The 27,545-nt window shown below is 41.3% G+C and overlaps 1 protein-coding gene across 4 annotated transcripts in view; it reads right to left on the bottom strand.

Moving 5' to 3' along the window:
• lekr1 (Leucine-, glutamate- and lysine-rich protein 1) overlaps positions 1–27,545 on the bottom strand; it is a 195,063-nt gene that overhangs the window by 140,129 nt on the left and 27,389 nt on the right. For all 4 annotated transcript variants that reach the window (XR_014270618.1, XM_082501792.1, XM_082501793.1 and 1 more), the window contains one exon: positions 11,489–11,973. Coding sequence is in view for 3 of the 4 variants with exons in the window: in XM_082501792.1 (XP_082357918.1) it covers positions 11,489–11,973 (485 nt within the window). In the remaining variant the exon portion in view is untranslated. The remainder of the gene's footprint in view (positions 1–11,488; positions 11,974–27,545) is intronic.

The following is a 27,545-nucleotide window of genomic DNA, read 5'->3' as shown; positions in this document are numbered from 1 at the left end:
ATAACAGTGATTGCTATCATCAAAACACTCTCATATGCACTCACACATTGAGTCACACACACAGTCTCTCACACACGCACAAACACACAAGTAGAAATCACAAATCAAGTACATCATTTTGAAGCTAATAGAATTAACTCATAGGAAATGAAAATGCATTTGTTTTTCCAGCTTGTATATTTCAGTTCTACAAAACAGCATCCCTTTGTTTCACTTGTGTGTGTGTGTTGCTATGCTACTGCTTCAACAAGGATTTGTTGATTACCAGATAAACTTGTCATATTGTGTGTCTGTGCGAAGGAGGCTGCGCCGCAGACACAAGGAAACGCACAGTAATATAGTTGTTTTTTGTTTATCGTGTTGTCATGAGCCCCACAATAAATTGAAGCCCACGTTAGAGCCGCACAAAGGTCCTCTAAAGTTGAGAGCTCTAATGTGTAACTAATATGTACACAGCACAGACAAAGCAGAGACACAGAGAGACTGTTTGATGTGGTAATGTGAACCTCAGCTTGGATCGCTGCTAATACCTCACATGCTGGCTGCGAGCGCTTCTCGACTCTGTACATTACGGCTCGGCATATTACCTAACACATATGTGTGGGCAAACGGTGGATTTGTGTATTGTTTCTGTGGTTGCCACTGGAAACAAGGAATTGAAATAAAACCACATGAGTGAGCACATAACTAATTTACCACAAAATACTTCCTCGTTACAAATGGATTCCTTTTTTATTTGCCATCCATCATTTGTCTCCCCTTCACTCCCATTCTGCCACCTGCAAGTCGTCTTATCATTATTGTAATCCAGCCCCAGGAGTGTGTGTGTGTGTGTGTGTATATATCTATATCTATATATATATATATATATATATATGTGTGTGTGTGTGTGTGTGTGTGTGTGTGTGTGTATATATATGTGTGTGTGTGTGTGTGTATATATATATGTGTGTGTGTGTGTGTGTGTGTGTGTGTGTGTGAGTGAGTGAGTGAGTGTGAGAGAGGAGAGAGTGAGTGTATGTGTGAGACAGAATATGTGTGTGCGTGCACGTCTCCCACATGTTTATGATTCATTCTTCATAACTGCCAAGTCTAATTTTTGTTACTGAGTGGAAGTGTAATTATTCTCTCAATTGCAGGTACATACAAGTATATGCAGGCTTGTCCGCATACACGCAGGCTCAGGGGAAGGTAAATACATTGTACACGCAGTTGGGCACTGACATACAGGGAGTGCAGAATTATTAGGCAAATGAGTATTTTGTCCACATCATCCTCTTCATGCATGTTGTCTTACTCCAAGCTGTATAGGCTCCAAAGCCTACTACCAATTAAGCATATTAGGTGATGTGCATCTCTGTAATGAGAAGGGGTGTGGTCTAATGACATCAACAACCTATATCAGGTGTGCATAATTATTAGGCAACGTCCTTTCCTTTGGCAAAATGGGTCAAAAGAAGGACTTGACAGGCTCAGAAAAGTCAAAAATAGTGAGATATCTTGCAGAGGGATGCAGCAGTCTCAAAATTGCAAAGCTTCTGAAGCGTGATCATCGAACAATCAAGCGTTTCATTCAAAATAGTCAACAGGGTCGCAAGAAGCGTGTGGAAAAACCAAGGCGCAAAATAACTGCCCATGAACTGAGAAAAGTCAAGCGTGCAGCTGCCAAGATGCCACTTGCCACCAGTTTGGCCATATTTCAGAGCTGCAACATCACTGGAGTGCCCAAAAGCACAAGGTGTGCAATACTCAGAGACATGGGCAAGGTAAGAAAGGCTGAAAGACGACCACCACTGAACAAGACACACAAGCTGAAACGTCAAGACTGGGCCAAGAAATATCTCAAGACTGATTTTTCTAAGGTTTTATGGACTGATGAAATGAGAGTGAGTCTTGATGGGCCAGATGGATGGGCCCGTGGCTGGATTGGTAAAGGGCAGAGAGCTCCAGTCCGACTCAGACGCCAGCAAGGTGGAGGTGGAGTACTGGTTTGGGCTGAAATCATCAAAGACGAGCTTGTGGGGCCTTTTCGGGTTGAGGATGGAGTCAAGCTCAACTCCCAGTCCTACTGCCAGTTTCTGGAAGACACCTTCTTCAAGCAGTGGTACAGGAAGAAGTCTGCATCCTTCAAGAAAAACATGATTTTCATGCAGGACAATGCTCCATCACACACGTCCAAGTACTCCACAGCGTGGCTGGCAAGAAAGGGTATAAAAGAAGAAAAACTAATGACATGGCCACCTTGTTCACCTGAGCTGAACCCCATTGAGAACCTGTGGTCCATCATCAAATGTGAGATTTACAAGGAGGGAAAACAGTACACCTCTCTGAACAGTGTCTGGGAGGCTGTGGTTGCTGCTGCACGCAATGTTGATGGTGAACAGATCAAAACACTGACAGAATCCATGGATGGCAGGCTTTTGAGTGTCCTTGCAAAGAAAGGTGGCTATATTGGTCGCTGATTTGTTTTTGTTTTGTTTTTGAATGTCAGAAATGTATATTTGTGAATGTGGAGATGTTATATTGGTGTCACTGGTAAAAATAAATAATTGAAATGGGTATATATTTGTTTTTTGTTAAGTTGCCTAATAATTATGCACAGTAATAGTCACCTGCACACACAGATATCCCCTAAAATAGCTAAAACTAAAAACAAACTAAAAACTACTTCCAAAAACATTCAGCTTTGATATTAATGAGTTTTTTGGGTTCATTGAGAACATGGTTGTTGTTCAATAATAAAATTATTCCTCAAAAATACAACTTGCCTAATAATTCTGCACTCCCTGTATACACAGACTCACATCAAAACACTGTATTTGAATCAAGAATGAGACAAGTCAGCCAGGAAGAAGCAAGCAGAGCATAAAAAACCCCAGACAGTCCTTTCAATGCTCGCACACAAGCAATATCAACCTGTCTTCAGTGAAGTAACCTTTGTCCGTCCATACCTATTCATCAGTGACTCATACAAAGGGAACCCCTTTGTATGAGCCATCCTCAAATCTATTTTTGCCTCAAATATAGCGATGAACTTTTCAATTCCCTTATGTTCTCTTAACTCTTTCAGATCAGCAAAGTGACACAAACTAGTGTACCACCTGACTGGGTCCAACCTCTCTTCATAACCCCCTGTACAAACAGACTTGAAAATGCTAGATTTTCTTTAGGCAAACAATCACAGAGTGTAAATGTTTCTTTTGTAGAACTGCAGTTGCTTTGCGCAGAAGTCAGGCACCAGATGGTGATTTTAATCTAAACTTCAACAAGAATTAACTTTGTTACATAAAAAGGTTTGCATCTGCTTTAGAAATCATATGTAACAACTATAAGTCTTGATGCATGCTCAGTCATCCAGTTAAGGAAAAGCTTCTGTTCATCTCGACGTAGCATTTTCCGTGGGAGAAACGTTTTGTCACTCATCCAAGTGACTTCGTCATTCTCAGCTGACTGCAGGTTTCCCCAATCTTATAAACAGTACATTGATTGCATAATGACTTAATGTCAGTTTCTTGATCATTAATATGCAAATTGTCATGACCACTGATCGACAACCACTGATCAAAGCCCATTGATCAAAGACTACTGATCATTAATCAGGGGCCATGAGTACCATTCACAGAGAATTGGGGAATGGCTGCAATCATAGCATTGTAAGATGGTGTAAGATGTACCCTTAGCCTCCCTCCTCGATTCAGAGATGGTCATTGTCTTTTCACGTACATAGCCTCCTTGACTGCCCGCTCAGCATTCCTGACTATCAAGGACGTGTTCTGGACTATAAGACGGCCCTTAAAGGTTCAATTTTGAACATTAATAAAGCTGCAATCAGCTGTTTGTAATCTGAATTAGAGAAAGTAAACACTCTTTCAATTCTAAGGCTCTACATATCAGGACATAGTGAAAAATCAACTGGTTGTTAATAACTCTTAAAAAGAAACGCTTCCACAAGAATTAATAGCAAAGCGATGTTAATCAAATGTAACTTGATTAACTAATCATCAGCATTTGTGAGCACCTCTATGAAAGCAGACGTTTTGCCTAACAATCTGGAAAGTGTTACAAGACCATTTCCAAACATATGGAAGTATAAATCGTTCTACAGTGAGAGATTATCCACAAGTGGAAAACACTCTAGACAGTTACCAGGAATTGAGGTCCCAGCAAACTCATCTCAAAGTCAAACCGTGCAATGCTCAGAGAAACTGCAACAACCCAAGAGCTACATCTCAGACTCTACAATGCTCAGCTATCACGCTAAATGTTAAAGTTCTTGAAGGTACAACTGGAAAAAGACCAGTATAGCTTTTGTGGAAGGGTTTCCAGCAACCCAGCAGAGCACCGCATTAACAAAGTTTCAATGAAGAAAAGCTGTCCGAAACAAAACACTCATCACAACAATGTAAGACACTGATTGAGTCACACAGAAAAGAATTACGTCGTTATTGCTGCTAAAGGTAACCGACTGACTCCATTGATTCTGCATTTTGGGGCCGATTAATTAAAACTAATAAATCTCACTTGTTGTTGATCATCTGAGATTGTAGTTCCAGATGATCTTTTCATTATCATGTCCTGATCAAAACCTTACAACTGAAATAAGGTGCTTAAGGTGAGCTTTAACACACTAAATGTGGGGCAAAGAGTATGCTTGTGTGGCAAGCACAACTAAACTAAATAAAGACTAACACAAACGATGCACGGTAGCAGTTTCCCCAACTCAGTCACTAAGTAAGCACATCGCACGTAACAGAAGCTGAAGTTTGTTTTTAAGGCTTTTGACTGTAATCAGCTTTGGGTTTTGTTGGTGATGCATCTGTAGATCTCTTTGAGCTACTTTTTATTGTGAGACCGAAATGTGTTTATTTTTTTAAACTAGAGCCAATAAAAATGTGGAAATTGCCTCAGCATGTGATCCCAAGGACAAGCGATAAAAATGCTGCAGGCTTCATCTGAATGATAGAAGTAGATTGTAGGAACATGAAAAGTAGAAGTCCACAGATGATGTGAGACATCGTTGGGCGAAAGCTGGATATGACGTGCTTTTCTGGTTTCTAATATGAACTAAAAACGGCACTTATCTCTTTCCCTTTCTATCTTTTTAATCTTTACTCATCAACACCAAAACATCTCCAGCTTGTTTGTGCTTGAACTTGCGTAGCAGGTGACATTTTAAAACCAGGTTTAATTGCACTGCGCACATGACGGTTTTTCTCACCTTTCTTTTTTCTGTCACACGCTTGTTACACAGACACACGCACGCATTCAAACACACGTGTCGTCAAAAAACACTCGAGGTCAGACAGGTGACATTTTCGGTTAGGTTTAGCTTGTGTAAAGGGGTGGGGTTTCTTTTTTGGTTATTTTTGTAACGTTACCAGTCAGGTTCTCCCACTGAATGTGCACTCACACACACACACACACACACACACACACACACACACACACACACACACAGAAATCTCCTATCCTGTCAGATCAACACAAGATCAGACAGCTAACAGATTATCAAAAGAAGCAAAGAAAAACCTGTGTGAGGGTTTGGTTTCAGTTTGTGTGTATGTGGGAGTAGGAAGGCCAGTTCAGGGAGGTCTGATCGTGTCTATGTTCTGGCTCAAGAAGAAAAACAGTATTAAAACAGAGGCAGTACCCTCCTGGCATGAAACATTCATTCATATCTGTATAAAAAGAAAGAGACTCCATTGCTGTCGGCCCATGCTGGCCTCTCACTGAGTCATTACCTCTGTCTGAACTTTGACGTCCTGACCTGCCCTTGGCCCTTAGACTCCGACTGTGTGTGCTTTTGTTTGTGTGTGTTGTGTACATGTGTTTTTGGCTCCATGAAGAGACGCCGTATGAGAGAGAGAGATAATCAGCTTTACACCAGATTGGGGATTGGCTCACCAGTCTATCACACAAATAACAACATACGGACACCCTAAAACCCAGCTTGCCATATGAGCACAACGGCTTTGGTGTATACACACACACACATACACACACACACACACATACACACACAAACTGTAAATTACAGTAAAATATCCATCATTAACCAACCCATATTGGAAGCTTAAACCAGACTTTGGCATTCCTACTGTATATTGTAATTTCTTGGTATTTCCTTATATTATTCTAATATACTAATTATTGTTTTTGCCAGATAGTATTTACAATGTTCCCAGTGGGTACTTAATAGGTAGTGAGCAGTAAATCAAGCATTCACATTCACCTAAGGCCAATTTAGAATGACCAGTTAACCTAACAAGCATGTATTTGAACTGTGGGCGGAAGCCAGAGTACCAGGGAGAACATGTACTTCACTCATGTACTACACTCTGTTTACACTATACAGTACTACAGTATATACAGTATATACAGTCACTATCCATTATATGATCTGAACGTTTAAAATGAAATCGTTTGGTATAATAAATTCCCAGTGTGCTTTGGTCCCAATCAGTTCAGCCTACACTCACTGGGCATTTTGTTATGTACACGGTGTTAGCACTGAGTTTAACCCTCTTTTGCCTCCAGAACTGCCTCAGTTCTTTGTGGCACAAATTTAGCAAGGTCCTAGAAATCAGCCATTTTGGTCCATATGGACATGATAGCATCACAGAGCTGCTACAGATTTGTCAGCTGCACATCCATGATGACAATCTCTCGTTCCTTCACATCCCAAAGGTGCTCTACTGGTCAGTACAAGTACCGTATTTTTCGGTAAGGCGCAGTGGATTATAAGGTGCACTGTCAATGAACGGGTCTGTTTTCATACATAAGGCGCATTAAGCGAAACAAAACAGTCAGATAACATAAATTTTACTCAACTCATTCTTCCTGCTTACTCCACTTCCGTACAATTGAGTCATTAATGTTGAATTCTCTCGCAGCTGCTCTATTCCCATGTTGTTGCAGTATATCAATGACTAACCTCGTATTGTGGATGGATCATCTCAGTTGTTCTCCTGACTGAAGTTTGGTCCGTTTACAGCATCCTGCCATGCGATTGCATTTGTCCCTAACCATCGGGAACCCTCCCGAGTGGAAAAAGGTTAGCATTCATCCTCCAGCTTCACTGTGTTTATGTTATACTAACATAGGTGGGTCGCTTTATTTAACAGCTAGTGCAACTTCAGTAACCCTACAAACGTCACTGCTGTTTAGTTTTCTGTCTTCATTTATGTTGGAAGTCATAGCAGAGCTGTATATTTTAATTTGTTTCAGAAATCTCTCAGTCAGAACATGCTATATCATGTTTAGGTGGAAACTAGCGAGCTAACTTCCTGCTAACTTCTAACTCTGTGAAATTTAATAAATTCTGTTTTCATGGATGCCTGGATGTTAAACTTAATTGTTACACATGGTAAAGCAACGCTGATCATTTTGTTAAAGATGAAATAATTTAGACAGTTTTTAACTCTCAGTGATGTCGCAGTGACTTTGGGACCTGAAGCGGATGGACCCAGATTACTCCACGAGGCTAGTGCACCATATAGTCCAAAAAACACGGTATTGATTCTCAGATTTCATGAACAGTGTACTCCACCCAGAGCTACAAGATAAAAAGTTATTAGTGGTTTTCTGTGTGTACACTTTAGTTCATTCACGGTGTTAAATTTGACAGGTTGATTGATGTCCACAGTCAACTATTTAGGTAACTAAGTAGGCAAACAAATATGGAATCCAAAAAAATAAATGTAAAACTTTCAAAGCTCATATGTTTTATATGCAATGCCAGCTTGGCATAGCAATGGAAGGAAAGTAGGTTTGGCATTTCTAAAAAGTGCAAAAAAACTCTATGCACTCCAAAAGTATAGGAATGGAAAGCTTCGTAAGCAACACTCAGTTTTTACCTGACCCACTGCCAAGGGTCAGGCTGACATGATGACATTTTATTGCATCAGTCACATTTTTTCAAACGGACAAAAAGGCTTTCAAGGATGTTAAAGCTGTTTAAAAGAATGTAGAATAAACATGCTCTTCTGTTAGTTTGACAACAAAAGGGAAATCGTGGTTCCAAAGACATACAACCATCTTGAGAAAGTATTACAAACAAATGAGGGAAAGGCAAAGGATGCTGAGGAGAAATCCACCGAGTGGTTTTTCTCTTCAGTTTAAGCTAATCTCCATCAGTGATGCCATGTTGCACTGGTGGGTTCAATTCTTTGTATAAACAAAGTGAATGTTTTCCAGACTTCCCTAATTATCATTGTATAATTCACAAGTAAAGACTTTAGGGTAAACATTTTAAATATGACAGAGATGATGGATGTTGTAGCAAAGATTATGTATTCCATTCAGGCCAGGAGCCATCCAGAGAAGGATATTTTGCAGCACACAGGCATTACGCGGCTATGCAGAGTTAAATTTCTGGCAAGATTCACCAAATTACTGCCTGAAATCCTAAATCTTCTGAAGCTTTCCAAACGTAGAATATTCAGCAGTAGCTTTTGGATTTAGTGTTCCTGACAGATCTCAATGACCTGCTCAAGGAGTTTAATTTAGAGCTGCAAGGCAATGATAAATATGTAATCACAGTGATTGGTTTAGTCAACAAGCTTAAAAGCAAGCTACATCTGATGTCAAGAAGGCTGGAACGGTGTGATCTCAGAAACTTTCTTCACATGCAGGCAGAGCTCTGACATCATTTAGTCAGAATCTGATAAGTGCTTTACTGACTTTTCATCCAACACTGTGACCAGCTAGGTGTGTTTGTTTGTCATTTGGTGAAACTGTAGGTTGCATTGCTTCCAAAGTAATATCACGTTTCCATTTTGTTATCTCTGCTGCTGACACAGATATTCTTACGCTGCTAAAGGACAATACCATCAAATCTAGGGCAACACCTTTTTGAATGGAGAGTTCAGGAACAAAACCATCCCCCTTCAGAAAATAAACTTGACACCACTTTGTGGTTCAGTCACACTACAGCAAAAACAGCATGATAACCTCCTTGTTACTAGGATAAACCTTTGGTTGCCAGGTGATGGTACTCATTTTTTTTCTATTCTGCAAATGATCACATGTAGCTGTGTCCAATTGGTCCTGCGATTGAAACTTTTCAAGGTGATTGTTGACAGACAGCTGAGACACTGCAATCAGTCGGAGTCAGCCCTAAATTGCCGTCCTGCAGCAACTATTCGTGGAGGACTTTCTGTTTCAGGTCTATGAGATTCTGGCTGAACAATGAATGTATATAGTCAATTTTAAACTTCTGTTTAATGTTACAGACTTTCCATCTACAAATCTGTTGTAGACGGCAACAGATTTGCAACTTTCATGGATTTATCACAGTTAACTGGGTATTATCACAGATTACATGTAATTGCCAACTTCACCATCTTGACAGATTAACTTTAAATACGGCAACTAACTGAAAGTGGTCGCAAATCTTGCCCCCGCCTTTGATGCAAGCATTTCAAATGCAGCAAATTTGCAAATTCATTGCGCACAGTCACAATGACTTTCGTCAGGCTGCTGTCTCACTATTTCCTCTGGTGTGACTGTAGCAATATAGATCATCCTATTTGTGCTGTGTGTGACCTTGTGACCAAGCCACCTCATGGCTTGCCCAAGGCTTCCAGTCAGCTCCTACTGACTAGGAGATAAACAGGTTTCCACTTTTCTCATTTAAAGAACTATCTTGTGTGTTGTGTACACATGAAAAAAGTGGTTTGGGCTGACAGATACTGGGAGACTTTAAAAGTAGATCTTGGCTCGAAAGAGGCTCTTGCAGAACAACCACACATTTCCACTTTCTGCATCTGATCATGCAGAAGGTTGGTGGAGAAACGCTACAGCATTATTACCAAGAACTACATGAAGTCATCAAAACTCATGCTGGAGTAATAGGTACAAGATGTCTCATCCAAACAGGCCAACAAAGAGAAAAATGTCAATCAAGGGAAAACTCCTGGGAGGGCCTTTATTTGAATGGCTTCCAAATGAGCTAATGTAGAATTTTTTTATTGTCAGCGTGTGTTTTAATGAACGACCCTTTAAATCTGTTGATCCACAATATCCTCTCAAATTTAATGGTGTAAACCGGTAATTTGTGGTTTGCAAGGTGTACGTGCAGGTGTGTGTGTCAGTCACTTACAGGGCGAGTTGCTTTAGAACTGTGTAATTTTTTTGTTTTGTTTTATAACAGCACAGACTTCTAATAGTTTGGGCTGTTCGTAGCTTTCTCATGAGTCACAACATTAAATGCATTTCCTACATATTCCCCATAAACGCAGCAACGTAAGCAAGCCTTTGATGGTTGTTTGTTCGCGGACGCCTGCTATTTGATTACCAAAAATGTGAAGGCTGATGTAAGTAAGCCAGCAGGAGTCTTAACCACCTGTTTGTTTGTTTGTGTGTGAGTGAGTGTGTGTGTGCACCATATTACGGATAAGTGCAAACACACACAAAAACCGACTTTCCCTAACTCCATGATGTCAACTTTTCCTGAACTTGAGCATACTAAGTGGGAAAAAAAATTAAATGGCAACAGCAAATTTACCATCGTCTTCATGATTCTGCAGCACAGACACACACACACACATACGCACTAGGGATTAATATTAGCTAAAACTAATATACAGTATGTGTTTATAATAATTGCAAACTATGATCCCTCTGCTATACATTTTATGAGCAGCATAAGCAACTCCACTACTGGTGTGCACTTACATTTCCCAGAATAGCTGTCAACAGCCCTCTGGAAACATGCCGGAGCCTGTTGCATGCAGCTGATACAGTACATGTGTAGGCGGGTAGAGGCACAGCAATAAATGATGGGCCGAGAAAGCTGGTTTTAATGGAAAAAGCTGTCTATCAACTTCCTTCCGTGTGAGTGTTCAGTGCCAACGCATGACAGTGAGTACTGAATATCATCTTTCCTCTTTAAAACTGAGGGTCTTGGGCAGCCACCTGTAAGCATTTTGCACTGGTAGAGCATGCTTTAGAGCAAACTGCTTTTCTTCTACTACAGAAAAAAGGAGAAATTTCATCAGTGCTCACAGGGTAATTAGATAAAAGCTGTCAGTCAAGCAGCAACACTGCAAAGCTCCAAAACCTGCAGGGATATCTTTTGTCCAACAAACACCTCCACACATCCTGATCCAGAAATAGCCTCTGCCCTCCCTTGCATCTTTGCTGATCCAAAGTGAAAGGCGGTATGTTTTTACTTAACACAAGTTTTTTTAAAAAAAGCTCACTTTCCTTTTGGCTCATTATCCTCACATTGTAACAGCGCCCAAAACAGGCACTGGGCTATGATGACGGTGTGGAAGATGACTGCAGAAGTTATAATTACAGAGCAAACTATATTTCAAGATGTACATATTCATGTAGGCCTGCGGGGTAGCTGATGTGCCTGAGAGTCGAGTTTTTGTGTTTTTGTGTGAATAACATGACTCACGGGATAATTGCCCACACGAAACCTGGCAACGGCGATCATTTCACACCAGTGATGGGAAGTACAGACACCTCCAAACCTCACCTCTCTTCCAGCTGTTGGAGTTCTTTTCTCAGCTCGTCTGAATTTTTATTGGCCTTTTGAAGTGCGTCACGCAGAACTTTCTCTCTCTCGTCGCTCCTCCTCTCCAGCTCTCCTCTAACTCGACTCTCTTTTTCGTTATATATTTTCCGACGCTCCTCTTCCACCTCTTTCCTTGTACTCTCAGATTCTGCTTCAAACTCATCTCTCAGAGCTCTCACTGCATTTTGGTTCCTCTCTTCTAGCTCTTCTCGTGTGTTTCTCTCTCTGATTTCTGCTTGTCTCTGCATCTCCAGCCGAAGTGCCCTCTCCCACTCCAACCGGCCCAGCTCCAGTGCTTCACGCTGGGCCTTCTCTTTTTGGGCAGTCTCTCTCAGGTCCTGGAGCTCAGCTTCTAACTGAGTCAGCTCGGTGCGGAGCTGCTGAAACTCGTGGAAGATGAGGTAGCTTACGCCGCAGTAGCAGCACACCGTCTCAGTGCGCTCCATCTGAGGGCAAAAACAAACAAGGTGTTAAAAATACTAAATGAAGTGCAACTATTTAGAAAAACATTTTCACACCCGCACCTCTCTATAGCTGAGTCTTCATTTGAAACAAGTGGTTATCTATTTAGAGTATTAACACTAACTTAAAAAACAAAGACGTGACCAGAAGAATTGATTGTGCTTTGAATCTAATTGATAGCAGCACGAAAGCACAACCAAACCACTTTGGTGGCATGTCTAAAAGAAAAGAAGAAAATCCACAATTTTTATTTTAAAGCAAAGGACGTAACAACAGTTGATACAACTAGCTGCATCACTGATCACTTTCACACTAAATGGACAGTAAATTCTGCAGGATCACATTATTTAATTGCCCTTTAGGTATATCATTATTATATCAGATATGGGAGAAAGTTGCCCTGTTACAGCTGGGTTTGCCCCTTCACATCCCTGAATTGAATAAACAATTAAGAAAATGGATGGCTGTCCTTCTCTTAAGTGAAGGTGAACTGGCTTCCTCTTGCTTTGTAAGTCAAGTTTTATAAGTCTACAAGTCGTTTTTACTTCACACTACACTTTTTAAAGTAATGGACATGTAAGATGGCGTAAATTTCAAAATATATGGTTGAATATAAAATTTACATACAAAACTTTTGATAAGATAAGATAAGATAACCTTTATTAGTCCCACACGTGGGAAATTTGTTTTGTCACAGCAGGAAGTGGACAGTGCAAAAGTTATGAGGCAAAAATTAGAATACAATAAGAATAAATACAGTACACAACTGTACAGAATAGAATAAAATAAAATACTATATACAGTAGAATAAAATAAAATAAATATACAATAAGATAAAAATAGAATACAAATACAAATACTCTATACAACTGAGTAAAAATACAACGATGACAGAAAGGATTATTGCACTTAGTGTTATTGCATATGTATGGATGTGTGTGCTTGATCAGTTAAAGTCTTTATTATGGAGTCTGACAGCAGTGGGGAGGAAAGACCTGCGAAATCTCTCCGTCCCACACCGTGGGTGCCGCAGTCTCCCACTGAAGGAGCTGCTCAGTGCTGTCACAGTCTGCTGCATGGGGTGGGAGATGTTGTCCATCAGGGATGACAGCTTAGCCGCCGTTCTCCTGTCACTCACCACCTCCACTGGGTCCAGAGGGCATCCTAGAACAGAGCTGGCCCTTCGGATCACCCTGTTCAGTCTCTTCCTGTCCCCAGCAGAGATGCTGCCGCCCCAGCAGACCACGCCATAAAAGATAGCAGAAGCCACAACAGAGTCATAGAATTTCTTCAGGAGTGGGCCCTCCACTCCAAACGACCTGAGTCTCCGCAGCAGGTACAGCCTGCTCTGCTCTGATCATAAGTACTTAATGTCCATACCGAGAGTCAAACTAATCCTATAGTTCTTGGGGCGTGTCTACTGTCACTGAAACTACCAGGAACCACTGAAACTCATGAATCTCCTCTTTCTACCCATGTCAATCGTTAACAACTGCGAGATTAAACCACTTTGAAACCAGATGATTCTTTTTGATACACCCTGTATATAGCATATATTATGCAAATAAATTGACAATCTATCATTTTTTGTCTGATATCAAACTAAGGATGAGTTTAGAATATGATTTTAATGGGTTAAATCATGTATGGGGAGACTAAAGATAGCTAACACATTCAGACTGTGAACTGCAGGTCCTGTTATTGATCACAATCTGCTTTAACCACTGTATCAAAAATGTATTTTTACTCTATCTGTCAGCAGTTCAAAGTTGTGGATGCACAGATACTCTGATCCCTCCTTCAGATTTTGTCTTCACCGATGTCTGTCCTCTCTCCTAAATAATTCCTGCTTTCTCTGTACATGTCAATGTACTCTCTCCAAGCTTTTTTCAGGCTTATGAGGGATAAGATTGTATCCCTAGAGCTTTCATCTTCATGATGACATGTTACAGCGAGGCAACAGATATTTGGATGGCATGCTGTCAGCTCCCATGTCAGAAAGCTCCAAATAAATTGCTACATGATGTAAACAAGATGAAATAAACTTGCAGACAAAGCTGGTATGCTTGAGAGTACAACAGCGTACAAAACAGATTATTTTGGTCAAGTCTCAAAGGTTAAGTAATTGCTTTTACCCATTTGACGATCTATTAGTTCGAGAGTACTTTCACTATCTAGAAGTAATGACCATGAAATTTGGTGTTCACATTTATTTGTGATATTTTAGTGGTTTTGTGATTGCAATGACACATTTAGACATCTATCGTTCACAGGGATTACTGTGGAGATTCTTGCTTCACAAGTGAACTAACCCATTTGTTTTAAGAACCCAGTGACCTTTCCCCAATTTTAACACAAGACCCACAATCCATGGTAGTACATGGCACTGGTTATTTTATTTCAGACTCATTTTATTCAACTCCTCCTTTCCAGAGCATGACAGAGGAAAGGAGAAAAAAGTAAAGTAATAAACATTTAAGGGGTGAAACAGGACATTTGAAACAATATATTTTCACTGGTTGTGTGTATTTTGAAAAATTATGTTAAAGTATGACTGCAGGCAAGCAAACCTTTAGTATTATTTATTTTATTTTTAATAATATTATTTATTACAACTCCTTGCAAAATAGATGGTGGTTTTTTATATTATATATATATATATATATATATATATATATATATATATATATATATATATATATATATATATAAATAAACAAACACCCTGCGGGCGGTTTATCCTTCAAGCTCGGGTCCTCTACCAGAGGCCTGGGAGCTTGAGGGTCCTGTGCAGTATCTTAGCTGTTCCCAGGACTGCGCTCTTCTGGACAGAGATCTCCGATGTTGTTCCCGGGATCTGCTGGAGCCACTCGCCTAGTTTGGGAGTCACCGCACCTAGTGCTCCGATTACCACGGGGACCACTGTTACTTTCACCCTCCACATCTTCTCGAGCTCTTCTCTGAGCCCTTGGTATTTCTCCAGCTTCTCGTGCTCCTTCTTCCTGATATTGCTGTCATTCGGAACCGCTACAACGATCACTACGCCCGTCTTCTTCTGTTTGTCTACCACCACTATGTCCGGTTGGTTAGCCACCACCATTTTGTCCATCTGTCTGTCCGTATATATGTATATATATATATATATATATATATATATATATATATATATATATATATATATATAAATTCATCATTTACATTATTTCCATAATAAATACACACTAATTTACTTTGAGAATAACATTTGAGCATGTGATAAAGAGAGCTTTCACTGAGCTCTATAAGGTTGTGTGAAACATTAAGTACAACCTTAATTCTTGCACAGGAATAAAGAGGGTACATAGAAGCAAGTGTGAGGACCTCTGTAGAAGCAGAGGTTTTGGTAATTTGTTGCTCTGGTGTATTCGGGTGTTTGTTAACATAATCCTGCAATCTTCTTAGTTGTGAACACCACAGCGAATTCTCCCCAAGATCAGACCCTGGAATGCTCATAGAAATTGCAAAAACAAAGAGCTACACTGCAGACTCTACAGACCTCAGTTAGCAAGTTAAATGTTAAAGTTCACAAAGGTGTTCATAAAATATCAGAATCAGAATCAGAATACTTTATTGATCCCTGGGGGAAATTATTTTTTGTTACAGTGCTCCATTTTAAACCAACATTAAGACAAGACAGACAATACGCTAACTAAGAATAGTACAATATATACATATATATACATACATACATACATAAGTCACTTATAAATAAATAGTTGGAAAAGAAACATGTGTAGTTGTAACAGCAAACAGTGTGTTAAGTGGATGCGTTGTACAGGGAGATGGCCACAGGCAGGAATGATTTCCTGTGTCGTTCAGTGGTGCTTTTCGGTAATCTCAGTCTCTCACTGAACGAGCTCCTGTGACTGACCAACATGTCATGGAGTGGGTGGGAGGTGTTATCCAACATTGTCTTTATCTTGGACAGCATCCGCCTCTCCGACACCACCTTGAGGGAGTCCAGCTCCATCCCCACAACATTGCTGGCCTTACGGATCAGTTTATTAAGTCTGTTGGCATCTGCGACCCTCAGCCTGCTCCCCCAGCATGCAACAGCATAGAGGATCGCACTGGCCACCACAGACTCATAGAAAATCCTCAGCATTTTCTGGCAGATGTTGAAGGACCTCAGTCGCCTCAAAAAATAGAGACGACTCTGGCCCTTCCTGTAAAGTGCTGTGGTGTTTTTAGCCCAGTCCAGTTTATTGTCAATGTGTACTCCAAGGTATTTATAGTCCTCCACAATGTCAACACTGACCCCCTGGATTGAAACAGGGGTCAAGTGTTTCCTGGTCTTCCTGAAGTCCACGATCAGTTCCTTGGTCTTTGCCACGTTGAGCTGCAGATGATTCTGCTCACACCACGTGACAAAGGAGTCGACCACAGCCCGGTACTCTGTCTCATCATCCCTGCTGATGCATCCAACCACCGCAGAGTTGGATGCATCAGCAGGGATGGCCTCACACCAACTGTTAAGAGGTGGAGGGATGATGATTTGGGCTTGTTTTGCAGCCACAGGACCTCGAAACCTTGCAGTCATTGATGCAACCACGAACTCCTATGTAGACCAAAGTATTTTAGAGTCAAATATGATGCCATCTGTCCAAGAGCTAAAGACTGGCCTGAAACTGGGTGATGCATCAAGACAAATATCCCAAGCACGGCAAAAAATCTACAGCAAAATGACTGAAAAAGAAAAGAATCAAGATGTTGCAATGGCCCATAGTCCAGGCATCAACCTGATTAAAATACCTTTGTAGGACCTTAAGAGAGCTGTGCATCAACAAATATGCAGAAACCTCATTGAACTAAAGCTGCATTTTAAAGAAGAATGTGAGAGGCTGATAAAAAAGTTTTTGCCAATAAAGAAGCTTCTACAAGCTTAAAAGTGTGCTTAGTTTTTAGCAGGACTGTACAGAGTCCTGCCAAAAACTGTCTTCTTCACATGACTATAGACAGCTTTCAAATAGTGTCTAGAAATTCCATTACTTGTCCTTTGAGATGATCTACAAACACGTCTAAAGACATGCAAAGATACTAAACATGAAAAGACAGTCAATAGGACAGAGATCAAAAGAATGGAAGCCATTGCTTCAAAGTCCTGAAAGACACTGAGAAGGGTTTAATTAAATGATCTCCAGTCCTGTTATCTCTTGCTTCCTCTGTGCCTTGTGTTTCTTTCTTCTTTACAGTTAAGACAGAAGTCAAAGGGAATACGAGGGTAATCGGCATGATTGAAAGAAAACACACCATCGTGGCAAAGTGCTTGTCACATGACAAATGATTGACAGGTGACAGGTTAATCAAGATAGGCCCTGTTTCTCTGTCTCTGCAGCCGCCACAATCAACTTTCTCTTTCTGTGCCCCCCTATCAGAGTGCTCCTGCTCTGTGTTAGCACCTTGTCAATCCATATCAGGTAAAGGTGCAGATTGCATCTGCCTCATGTCATCAAGACAGCGGGAGTCGGTCTTTCAGCAGCCACGACACACAGACAGACAATTAGAAGATCACTTTGTATGCGCTCATTATGCTCAGCGATTAATAACACAGCAATCCTGAAGGCTGAGGGCACGGCTCTACTGTTACTACTGAAGCTGATCCAGAAATTTAAATCAGCTGACATATAGTTGGTATAATGTTTGCAATATTCACCATCTAGCAGTATTACATTGCTATACACACACACTTGTTAATTCCCACTCCTAAATATTTTAAGCAAAGTATGTTCACGTCTTAGCTTCACACGATCCCCCGTGCTTTTGGATGCTTGAAATGACTAAGGAGTGCTCCTAATGGGCTCACTAAATGTTATTTTAAAGTTCCTATTGTTGGATGTTTGGCCTGATCAAGGTCTACAAACAGGCTGACGGGGGGAAAAAGAAACAAAGAAGGCAGAAAAGAAAGAGAGAGGGGGGGGGGGGGGGGGAGTGTATTGTGCGGGTGGATGGAGAAAAAGCTCCACAAGATGACAACCTATTACATTATATTGCCACAGAATGCACTCTGGAGAATCAGGCCTATTATCTATTTGTGAGTGTATTTGTTAGAGCGAGAGAGACAGGGAGATCCGGGGAGAGTTAGAGCGTGCAACTGTGAGCAATATTTGGGACTGAGACTCAGGGGGGTTTAGTGTTTACTGTGCAGATGTCCTTGTGGTTCCTTCAGGCATAGATACAGCAAAGACTACTAAGTGTGTGTGTGTGTGAGAGAGAGAGTACGGTTTATATTTTGTTGGAAAATGCTTATGCATGTAAATTTGTGTGCGTTTGAGCGTGCATGTGGGAGGGTGGGTGTGGTGAGAGAGTTCTTTATGCCAGCCATGATGACGTAGCCATGAAGACAGACAACAAGGGGGCAATACACACTGTTTAAGTGACCTGAGGGCTGAATTGTGCCTCCTCCATGGTTTCAGACACACACACACGTACACAAACACACACACAGACGCTTTCTCACACTGCTCAAACAGCCTAAAACACATTCTGCACGCACGGAGGCAGATGAAAGGCGGTGGCAGACATTGACAAAACAAACGGACACGTTAAAACCGACCCTGATACAAGCACAAACATGTACATGGTATACACAAAGGATGCAGAGATAGGCCGGCACATACAAAGGCAAATTTAGTCATATAAGCATTTACAGGCCAACAGGAAACTTACACAATCACTCGCCATTAACAAGCACACACACACACATTTATACACACCCTGAGGGCAGAATGTCTGCACCACCAGTGGGTTGTGTGCTCCCGTGACTGAGTTCAAGCCCGCGGGGAGTCCCCTTGCCCTGGGCACTGACACGTTCACTTAGTGCTCAAATGGCAAAAAAACAAAACAAACCTAACCTCTCCACACGCTCGCACATGACTACTACGCCGGGCATGGGCACAGACGCCTGGAGAAACACCTGACAGGAGGAGAGAAAGAAAGAAAGGCGACACATTAAAACTGCGGAGTGACAGAAAAAGAAAGGGAAAAGTGAGGGAGTGAGGGGGAAGGGGAGAAAGGTCGTGTTGCCCTTTGAATGTTTCATGCCAGCAGCCGATGCTTCTCTTCTACACACCAGACCTCTTTGTCCTCCAGTGCACACAACACAGCTCCCTCTCTCTCTCGCTCTTATCTCCCTTTCATTCTGTCCCTTGATTGACTCCATTAGCATGCTGGACTGTTGCCAAAGTGGTTTAAAACATTAGATTTCAGACCACATAAGGCTCTTAAACTTCTACCACATTGGTTTAATTACTCAGGCAATGAACCCTGTGTTTTATATGTATGTTTAATACATATCTGCTCTGAGAGAGATTGTTAGTCAGCCTACATAACGTTCAAAATTATGCAAACCATGCATTACTGCCTCAGGGTGCATTGGCAAAGCTGTAGCTATGTAAGTGTTTGTGTGTCTGTCTCAGTCCTCAGTCAGTAACTACTGACTGATCACTTATACTTTAACTGAATGTACGGGTTGTCTCCACAACTATTAGGTATGAAAACTGTAGCCTGTGTTATGTGACTTGCAACACGTTTACAGTCCCTGTTATCACCAGAATTCCTCTATATTCCATCAATTAAACATGGTGCTATTACTTCTCCCCTGATGTGCAACACTTAGTTGGGCTGGGGTTCCAGTGGAAACAACAGGGTGGGGGTCGTTTTGTGTGTGTGGTTAGTGTCTTTCCAGGACAAGAAGCATAATTAATGTACGTGATGACTTTTTGACTGTCTGCATGCGTGTGTTTCTGTGCAGTTGTCATTGTAATCATGCAGACAGCAGAAACATAAATTCAATTCAATTCAGTTTTATTTATATGGCACCAAATCACAAAAATAGTGGCTTTAAGGTGTTTTATATTGTAAGGTAAAAAATCTTACATTAGCACAATCATGTGACCCCGACGAGCAAGCACATGGCGACAGTGGGAAGGAAAAACTCCCGTCTTCTCCTTTCTTCTATCTTGTTAATAATTTTACTTTTTCACTGCATATATTGTCAAATATTTCACAAATCCTTTCTCCTTTTACAGCCACTCCGGCATTCCTTTTCCTGACATTTTACTCCAGTTTTCCTTCCACTTTGTCCTTGCCTCTTTCTTCCTCCTCCCAAACAACTGTCCTTTCCCTCCCTCTCTTCCTGCTCATCTCCCTAGGCCAACTCTGCTTCCTAAGCTACAGCTGCCGTGACCCATCTGGCTCGTCAAAACACCAGAAGTGGGTCACTGCCACGAACACAGACCCTTCATGTTGCGCACGTACACATATGCAGACATCAGATACGCACACATGGACACAGCATACCCCCTCATGTTCATTCACACACCCAAGCATGCTTTCCGTGACCAAAACTGGCCCAACAGGCATGCAGCTACTAACACAGAAAAAAGCCCCATGCACTGAACACACATACACAGCAGTATGTACCTCCGTCTGCTGTCACACATAATAGCGCCGTGAAATACTGCAAATTTTGATATTGATGCAACAGTCGTAATTTATGAGATGAATGATCGTCAGTTTTAAATTTTGAACACGTTTTAACGATCACTAGATTACTCTGATTTTTACGTTCCACAATAATTAACACAAAAAACATACCTTTTTCATGTATTTTGAAATTTAGTTTTTAGGAAACCTAGAATGTAATCTGTCTCATAAGCAGCAGACAACAGACTCTTCAAAAGGCTTAGACGAGCTTGTTTTGGTCTTCTTAAACCTTAAATATAACTTTAGCTGTCGTACTGCAATTTCATAGTACTTAGACAGACACTAATACCATTCCATATCATCTTAGCCAAAATCTGACCCAAGAAAGAAAAAAAAATCATGTTTTTTTTCCTATTTTTATATTTGTCAAGTAAGGCCAACACTTTTGGTGCAGCGTGCAGGTTACTCACAGTGCACAGAAACAGAGATTTGTAGCAGGCCACTGCAGATATTCACAGACAGACAGACTAAACAGTTTATTTTCCACTAATCCTCGGTACTTGAAAGCCACGTACCCTGTTGTGTAATTTTGGAAGGTAATATATAACCCACATGCACATACATAAAGGGGCAGAAATAGGGAATAGTGAAAGAGATGTCATGCTAGAAATGTCATTTTGGGGTACAAGGCACTTAAGCATTTTTTGGAGGGTGGGCTGGGGGGGGGGGGGGGGGGGGTGCCCAGGGGATTAGAGGCATTAGGATTAGATTTAATCAAGTGATATGATGAAGGGCGGTGGATTTAGAGGAAAAAAAACAAAGGCAAGTGTACCTGTATCCTTCAAAACGCTTTCGCTTTCCAATTCTCTCTCTCGCTCTTTCAATCTAACAAATGCTTTCTCTCGGCTATCTGCTAATCTGGCACTTCATCGTGCTTCTGCCTCTGTCCATCTGTGAAATCACAGACATGGCAGATCACGCAAGCATTTAAAGAAGGGATTAAGTAGTTAAGGGACTTACCCGTGGGGTTTTTTTTGTGGGTTTTTTATTCCTAATTTTTTTTAATGATTTTCTTTTTTGGGCTGTGACATTATGAAGGTGCTTGTGGAGTGTGTGCACTTTAAAGAAAACACTGCCCTGCTGTGCTCTTCTTTTTTCACATGACAATATGAGAATGTTTGGGGGGATTTCAGAGCTATGTCACTTTTTTCGTGCGTGTGAGCGTGTTTTTTGTTTTTTTGTTTTTCTGTGTTTCGGATTATTCTTTTTTTCCTTTTTATTTTTTTGTTTGTCCGTCGCTGGTGTGCATGGTGTTCCTGATTGTGTGCGAGTGGGATCAAGGCGGCACTTCGTGACTGCAGCTTTGTTGATTTTCGCGACGATAAAGACCCCCTGTGGCGCTCAGTGTAGCGAGAGCCAACACTGAGATTCCACTCATCTGGACCCCGTGGCGCACGGTACACATCACATGAGGAGTGCGTGTGTGTTTTTAAGTGAGTGTGTGAGTGTAGATGTGGACATGTGCATGAATATTTCCTACTTCTTCGACCATCGCACTCATGTGCATGCCTCGGTGAATGAATATCTTCTTCTATTTCAGCTTACGTGTGTGTGCATGTGTGTGTGTGTGTGTGTGTGTGTTTGTATGTGTGTGGAAAAGCAAGAAGGGAGGGGTGGTTGCAGTCACAAGGCACAAAGGGGGGTTGGGAGCTGTGAATAGCAGAGAGGAGAAAAGAGAGTGACCAGAAGGACCAGGGAAGGGGGGGGAGGCGGGATCTGCAGAGTGGATGAATGAAAGCACAGCAAGGGACAAATTAAAATAAATCGAAGACCTGGTGACCTCAAAGGCCATAGCACATGATTCCCATCATTTTCCTACTTTGAAAAGCAATCAGTAACGCGAGGACACTGTAAACCTGGATGAGACGATTCCCATCAGGATAAAAATATTCCATCACAGGATAACTGTGATCACTTCAGTAAAATGTGCACCACAGCAAATCAGAAATGCTGAATCCCCTCACTAAATAGGGTCAAAGATTAGGGGTCAGTATCTGGATTGTGTGTGCCTATATGGAAGATTAACATTGAGGAATCCATCACTCACCCCTACACACACAGATGTGTGTACATAGGCAAGAGAGGTTGAAATGATCAGCAACGGTCACAAATGCATCAGGGAAAAGTCAGTAGAGGAGACAAAGGAAGGAAGGAGAGGTTTGAAATGTGTGCTGGAGGGGTACTTCTCAGGTTGTAAAAATAAATACAGAGGAAAGATAATATAGTGGGGCTCACAGGGGGATGCTGTCTAGGATTGCATGTCTTCTCCTTCTCCTTTTCCTGTCCGCCTAGCTGACTATCTCACGTGTTCCATTGGGTGGAGGCAGGGAAAGGGCAGCGGCAGGGAAAGAATCACCTATGGCTCCCCTCGACCGGCGCTCGGCCACGCATCACGTCACATACAAACACTGGGTGAGGCACAGCACGGCATGGCATGGCATGGCACGGCACACAACAAAACCCATAGCTCGAGGAGCAGACAGCGGGCAGAGGTCTAGCTGTGTTCATTTTGCTCTGCTTGTGTGCCTGTTTGAAGACTTTGGCTGTGTGGGAGTTAATCACTCTGCTTTTTTTGAAGTGACTCAGTGCTTAGCTTTCAGTGTAGCTAGGTGGCTTTCCATCCATCTTCTAACACTTCTAGAAAAGTTAAGCCTCCTCCACCTTGGCCGTTGGATCAAGGTGTTCCCGGAACAGCTGAATGATTCAATCCTGGGGCCCCATTCTGGTAGGACACACCCAAAACATCTCACCCAAGCCCAGAAGGCATCCTGATTAGATGCCAGAATCACCTCAGTTGGCTCTTTTCAAGGTGCAGGAACACAGAACAGTGTCAATGAAGCACCAATCCGTCCGGCACTCTCCCCTCACTTGTGAAACAGTTAAACTCCTCCACCTGGGGGCAACCACTCATTCCCGACCTGGAGTGGGAACTCCACTTTTTTCCTGCTTTTTTCCTGAAGCATGGCCTCACACTTGGTACTAATTCTCACTTTCGCTGTTTCACACCAGTCCAAGATGGAGGTCATCACCTGATGAAGTGGTTTAACGACTGTCAAACTAATTACAGTATTATGAGCTTACTAACATGTAACATGTGCAGGTTGAAGACCAAAAAATAATGATAAGAAGAAGGTCTGTAACTCAAAGTTTTTATCAGCTTTTATATTTGAGTTTCATTTACCATTCCATAATGGACATTCTTGCACATCAAACGGTCATAAATATTACATTGTTGCACATACAGACCTGTTGCCTTTACAACAAGTTGAGCCTTTCAAGAGCTGATTGTGAGACAGGAAATCTCCTGAGAGTGATAATAACTCCAAAAACTGTCCTAGGCCCTGCACTTTATAACTATTGTATGATTTAACCTTTTGATTGCTTACACTATAGACTACAGTGCACTGTAATTATATGACACCAGTACAATCAAGCCAAGAGGATCTGATGATTTGGTTTGTCTTCTGAGAGTTTTGAAACCCAGACACAGTCCAGACACAGGAGGTGGAGACAGGACAGCCGGGCAAGCCAGAGAGAGAAGAGGCATTGTAGTCTGTTAGGTTAATCAGAGTTAGCAGACAACACATGTGCTTCCATTAGCCCCACTAGGCCACACATCACAACACACGGCTCGGCACGACATGGCAGGGCGCAGTCAGCGGAGAGGGGCTAAAGGAGGTAACGCCGACTGAGCTGTGTGTGTCTGCCCTTCCTGTGTATCTGTTTTCAATTTTTTTTTGTTGACGTGCAGCTTGTCGGTGAATCCGTGTCGTCTTCCTACTTATCCTAATTTTGTGTCCTTCATTTGCAGTTTAAACTGGGTTGAATGGCTGTCTGTCTGAACCGATGGCAGTCAGCGGAGCGCAGCAAATGCAGCCTCATTTCACCTTCTCCAGCCAGTGAAAACAAGTGTTTTGTCTGCAGCGTTTAGCACTTCAGTGAATCCAAAAAAGAAAATCTATGCGCGTGAATGACTGAGACAGAGAGGTTCTGAGCTTGGCTGGATCACCATCGCCTTCTGAGAAAAGCAGAATGTCGAAGTTAATGAATGTTCACGAGAAAATCCCTCAGTTAATGGGATCTGCCATAATTATTTAGTTGAAAGCACCCAGAAAACATGCTATTAATTAACTGTAAGCGGCGAAAACAGTCGGCAAACATAGAGAAAATAATTTTTTATACGAGCAAACTTCTCTGTTGAAAAATCGGTGCAAAAGAAGTCTTTGATCCTGTCACCCCTATGCTCAGATGCAACTTGACATCGTGACTTGACCTCCAAGGAAGTTGGGTTGTTTTACCAAACAGGAATAAAGACGCAAGAAAATACAAACATATACAACAATAATAATGTCCAATAATGTGTGCGCATCCTTCACCACCAACTACTTCCTAATAGCAGCAGTGACCTCGTAATGAACTGCAGGTTATCATGCAATATTGTCACTTTGTATTACCCTGACAACACCCGTGACAATATTGCACAATAATCCCCCTGCTGTTTCTCAGTCATTACAGCAGATAAGCATTGAACTGATGAAACATTTCCCTCTCCCCCCTCTGTCTTTTTGTCTTAATCTTTCCGTCTTCTCCTAGATTTACAAAAACAGACTGAAAAGGGGGCATGAGAGGTGAGGGTGGAACAAGAACAAAAAAACAGCCAGAAGGAGAAGGAAGGAGGAATTTTGTTATTTGGGGGGGGGGGGGGGGGGGGGGGTGGTTGGTTATAATGATTATAGCGAACAGACAACACATGTGCTACCATTACCCAATGACCTCCTGAAATATTATTGAGAGAGGAGTGTTTTGGGGTTGAAGCTACCATTTATTCGGAGGGAGGATACGTGAAAAAGAAAAGACAGACAGAGAACAACACAAAAGAGGAGTGATGTGTAGCATGGTGTAATTTACTCAGACATGGGGACTGTGTCTCCTCTCCTCCTTTTTGTCTGGAATACTTTGCCATGCTCACATTAAATATGGATGGCTGAGTGGAAGCAGAACAAGAGCAGCTGAAAGCCCTCAGCAGGACAGTCAAAGGATAGGACAAGGCAGAGGCTTTATGACTTTGATCTGAACCTGGGCATCTATAACAATAAACCCAGAGAAAGATGTTGGATGAAAGCACTTGGATGTTAAAAATTTTCATTACTCAGGCCATAAAAAAAACAATTAAATGTAGCAAATTTGCACTTTTAGAATTAAGAAGATAACAACTTGTATTTTTCATTGCCTAAAATCTAAGCAGTCTTAACAGTCTTAACAGTTTTTCCTGTAATAGCACTTGCTGACCAAGATTAAGACAATAATAATATATACACAAGCTTTATTTCAGTGTGTGGGCCAAAAAAAAGAAGAAAAAAATGCACTCATGCAAAAGTGGAGTAGGTAGAGACCATGGAGAAACTTCTTTTCAGGTTTGCTAATACTCAATCTTCCAATATGTAATAAAGATTAAGCTGCCACGTAATAACTTATTTTCTCTCCTATCAACGCAGAGGGCGTGTGGTCACAACATGGACTCTGATTACAGTTAATGACATCAGCAGCTCTGTATCTGCAGACTAGTAATCCTACATGGGAAACAGGGGCTTCATCAATTACACAATGTGAATGCAGGAAAACATTTAAACAAAAAAAAATAAAGAGTGAAAAAGTGATTGAGGAAAACACTTTGTCCCAAATGATTAAAATAAGAAAAAAATACCATCATTTTTACATTTACTTGTACATTAATGTGTAAAAAAAAAACACTGTTACTGTCTTATTTAAGAATAGTCATATGAAAAACAAAGTTATTCACATGACTCTATCCAGTCATGTGAATAACTAAGTAAACCCTCACTGATTACATAGGAATTAAGAGAGTAAGCAGAACCCGGCTGCTGCTAATCAAATGCACTTGATTGATCACTTTGCTGGCCTGAAGCATTCATGCGTGTGTTAACACAATGTTAACAAGAAAAGGCAGGAAACCTAGAGAGGCAATTGCTGTTCCCCATCAATCTGGGAAGGGTTACAAGTCCATCTCCAAACAATCTGTAGCCTGACATTCTAAGTGGAAAACAGTCAAGACACATTTCAATCTTTCCAGCAGCCGACGATGACCCAGCAAATTCACCCTCAAGATTAAACTGTGCAATACCCAGAGAAACTGTAAAAAACCCCAAAACTACATCTCAGACTCTACAGATGTCAATTAGTGTGTTAAATGTGAAAGTTCGTGAAGGTAGAATTAGAAAAAACTGAACAAGTATGGTTCATTTGCACTTCTCACACAAGACTCCTGGAACAATGTCAATATTTGGCTTTAATGCACAGCACTATGAAATAATCCATGTCAGCACAAACACCTCATAACAACTATCAAGCCTGGTGGTGGAGGGTTGGTGATTTGGGGTTGCGTTGCAGCCACAGGACCCTCCCATCTTTGCAATAGGATATATATGCATATATCACGATATGGCACATAAATTTGTATGTGATATAAAAATGTCATTTGGTGATATCATTGCTATGACGACCCACATTTATGTTGCCTGCAACAGCACTGGGCATATCTGGGAGCAGGAGCCACATTTCAGCTTCCCATTATTTAGCACCTAAAGAGGACCTACTTCAGCAACCAGCAACGAGGAAAACCAGGCTACAGAGGAGGAGATACTAGCAGCCAGTGATGTGCAAACCAAGTAAACTAATGACTCCACTAGCATTCACTAATTGTGCTCCATACAACAGGGACAGTAGATGGAAATAACTGATGGGGTCACATGGTGGAAAAGTAGAACGTTAAGTTGCTGGTTAAAAATCTTGACCCAAAATACAACATCCCAGGTATTACTTTTTGGTATTACTATTTGATAAGAGTTATAGGGATAAGTTACTTTAGTTATCATTCAAAAAAAAAGTTTAAAGCAGTTATTTTATAATTACATTTTCCAGGAGAAAAACTGCCTAAGTTACTTTTGTGTTTACATTAAATCTTTGCTCTGGACCCGGATATAATGATGTGTCACTAGCTTTGCACTTTTAAGCA

The sequence above is a fragment of the Aulonocara stuartgranti genome (genome assembly GCF_965226115.1).
Source record: "Aulonocara stuartgranti genome assembly, chromosome: 14".
Classification (NCBI taxonomy): domain Eukaryota; kingdom Metazoa; phylum Chordata; class Actinopteri; order Cichliformes; family Cichlidae; genus Aulonocara; species Aulonocara stuartgranti.
Note: the sequence above shows the minus strand (reverse complement) of the source record. Positions and strands in the feature narration are given on the sequence as shown.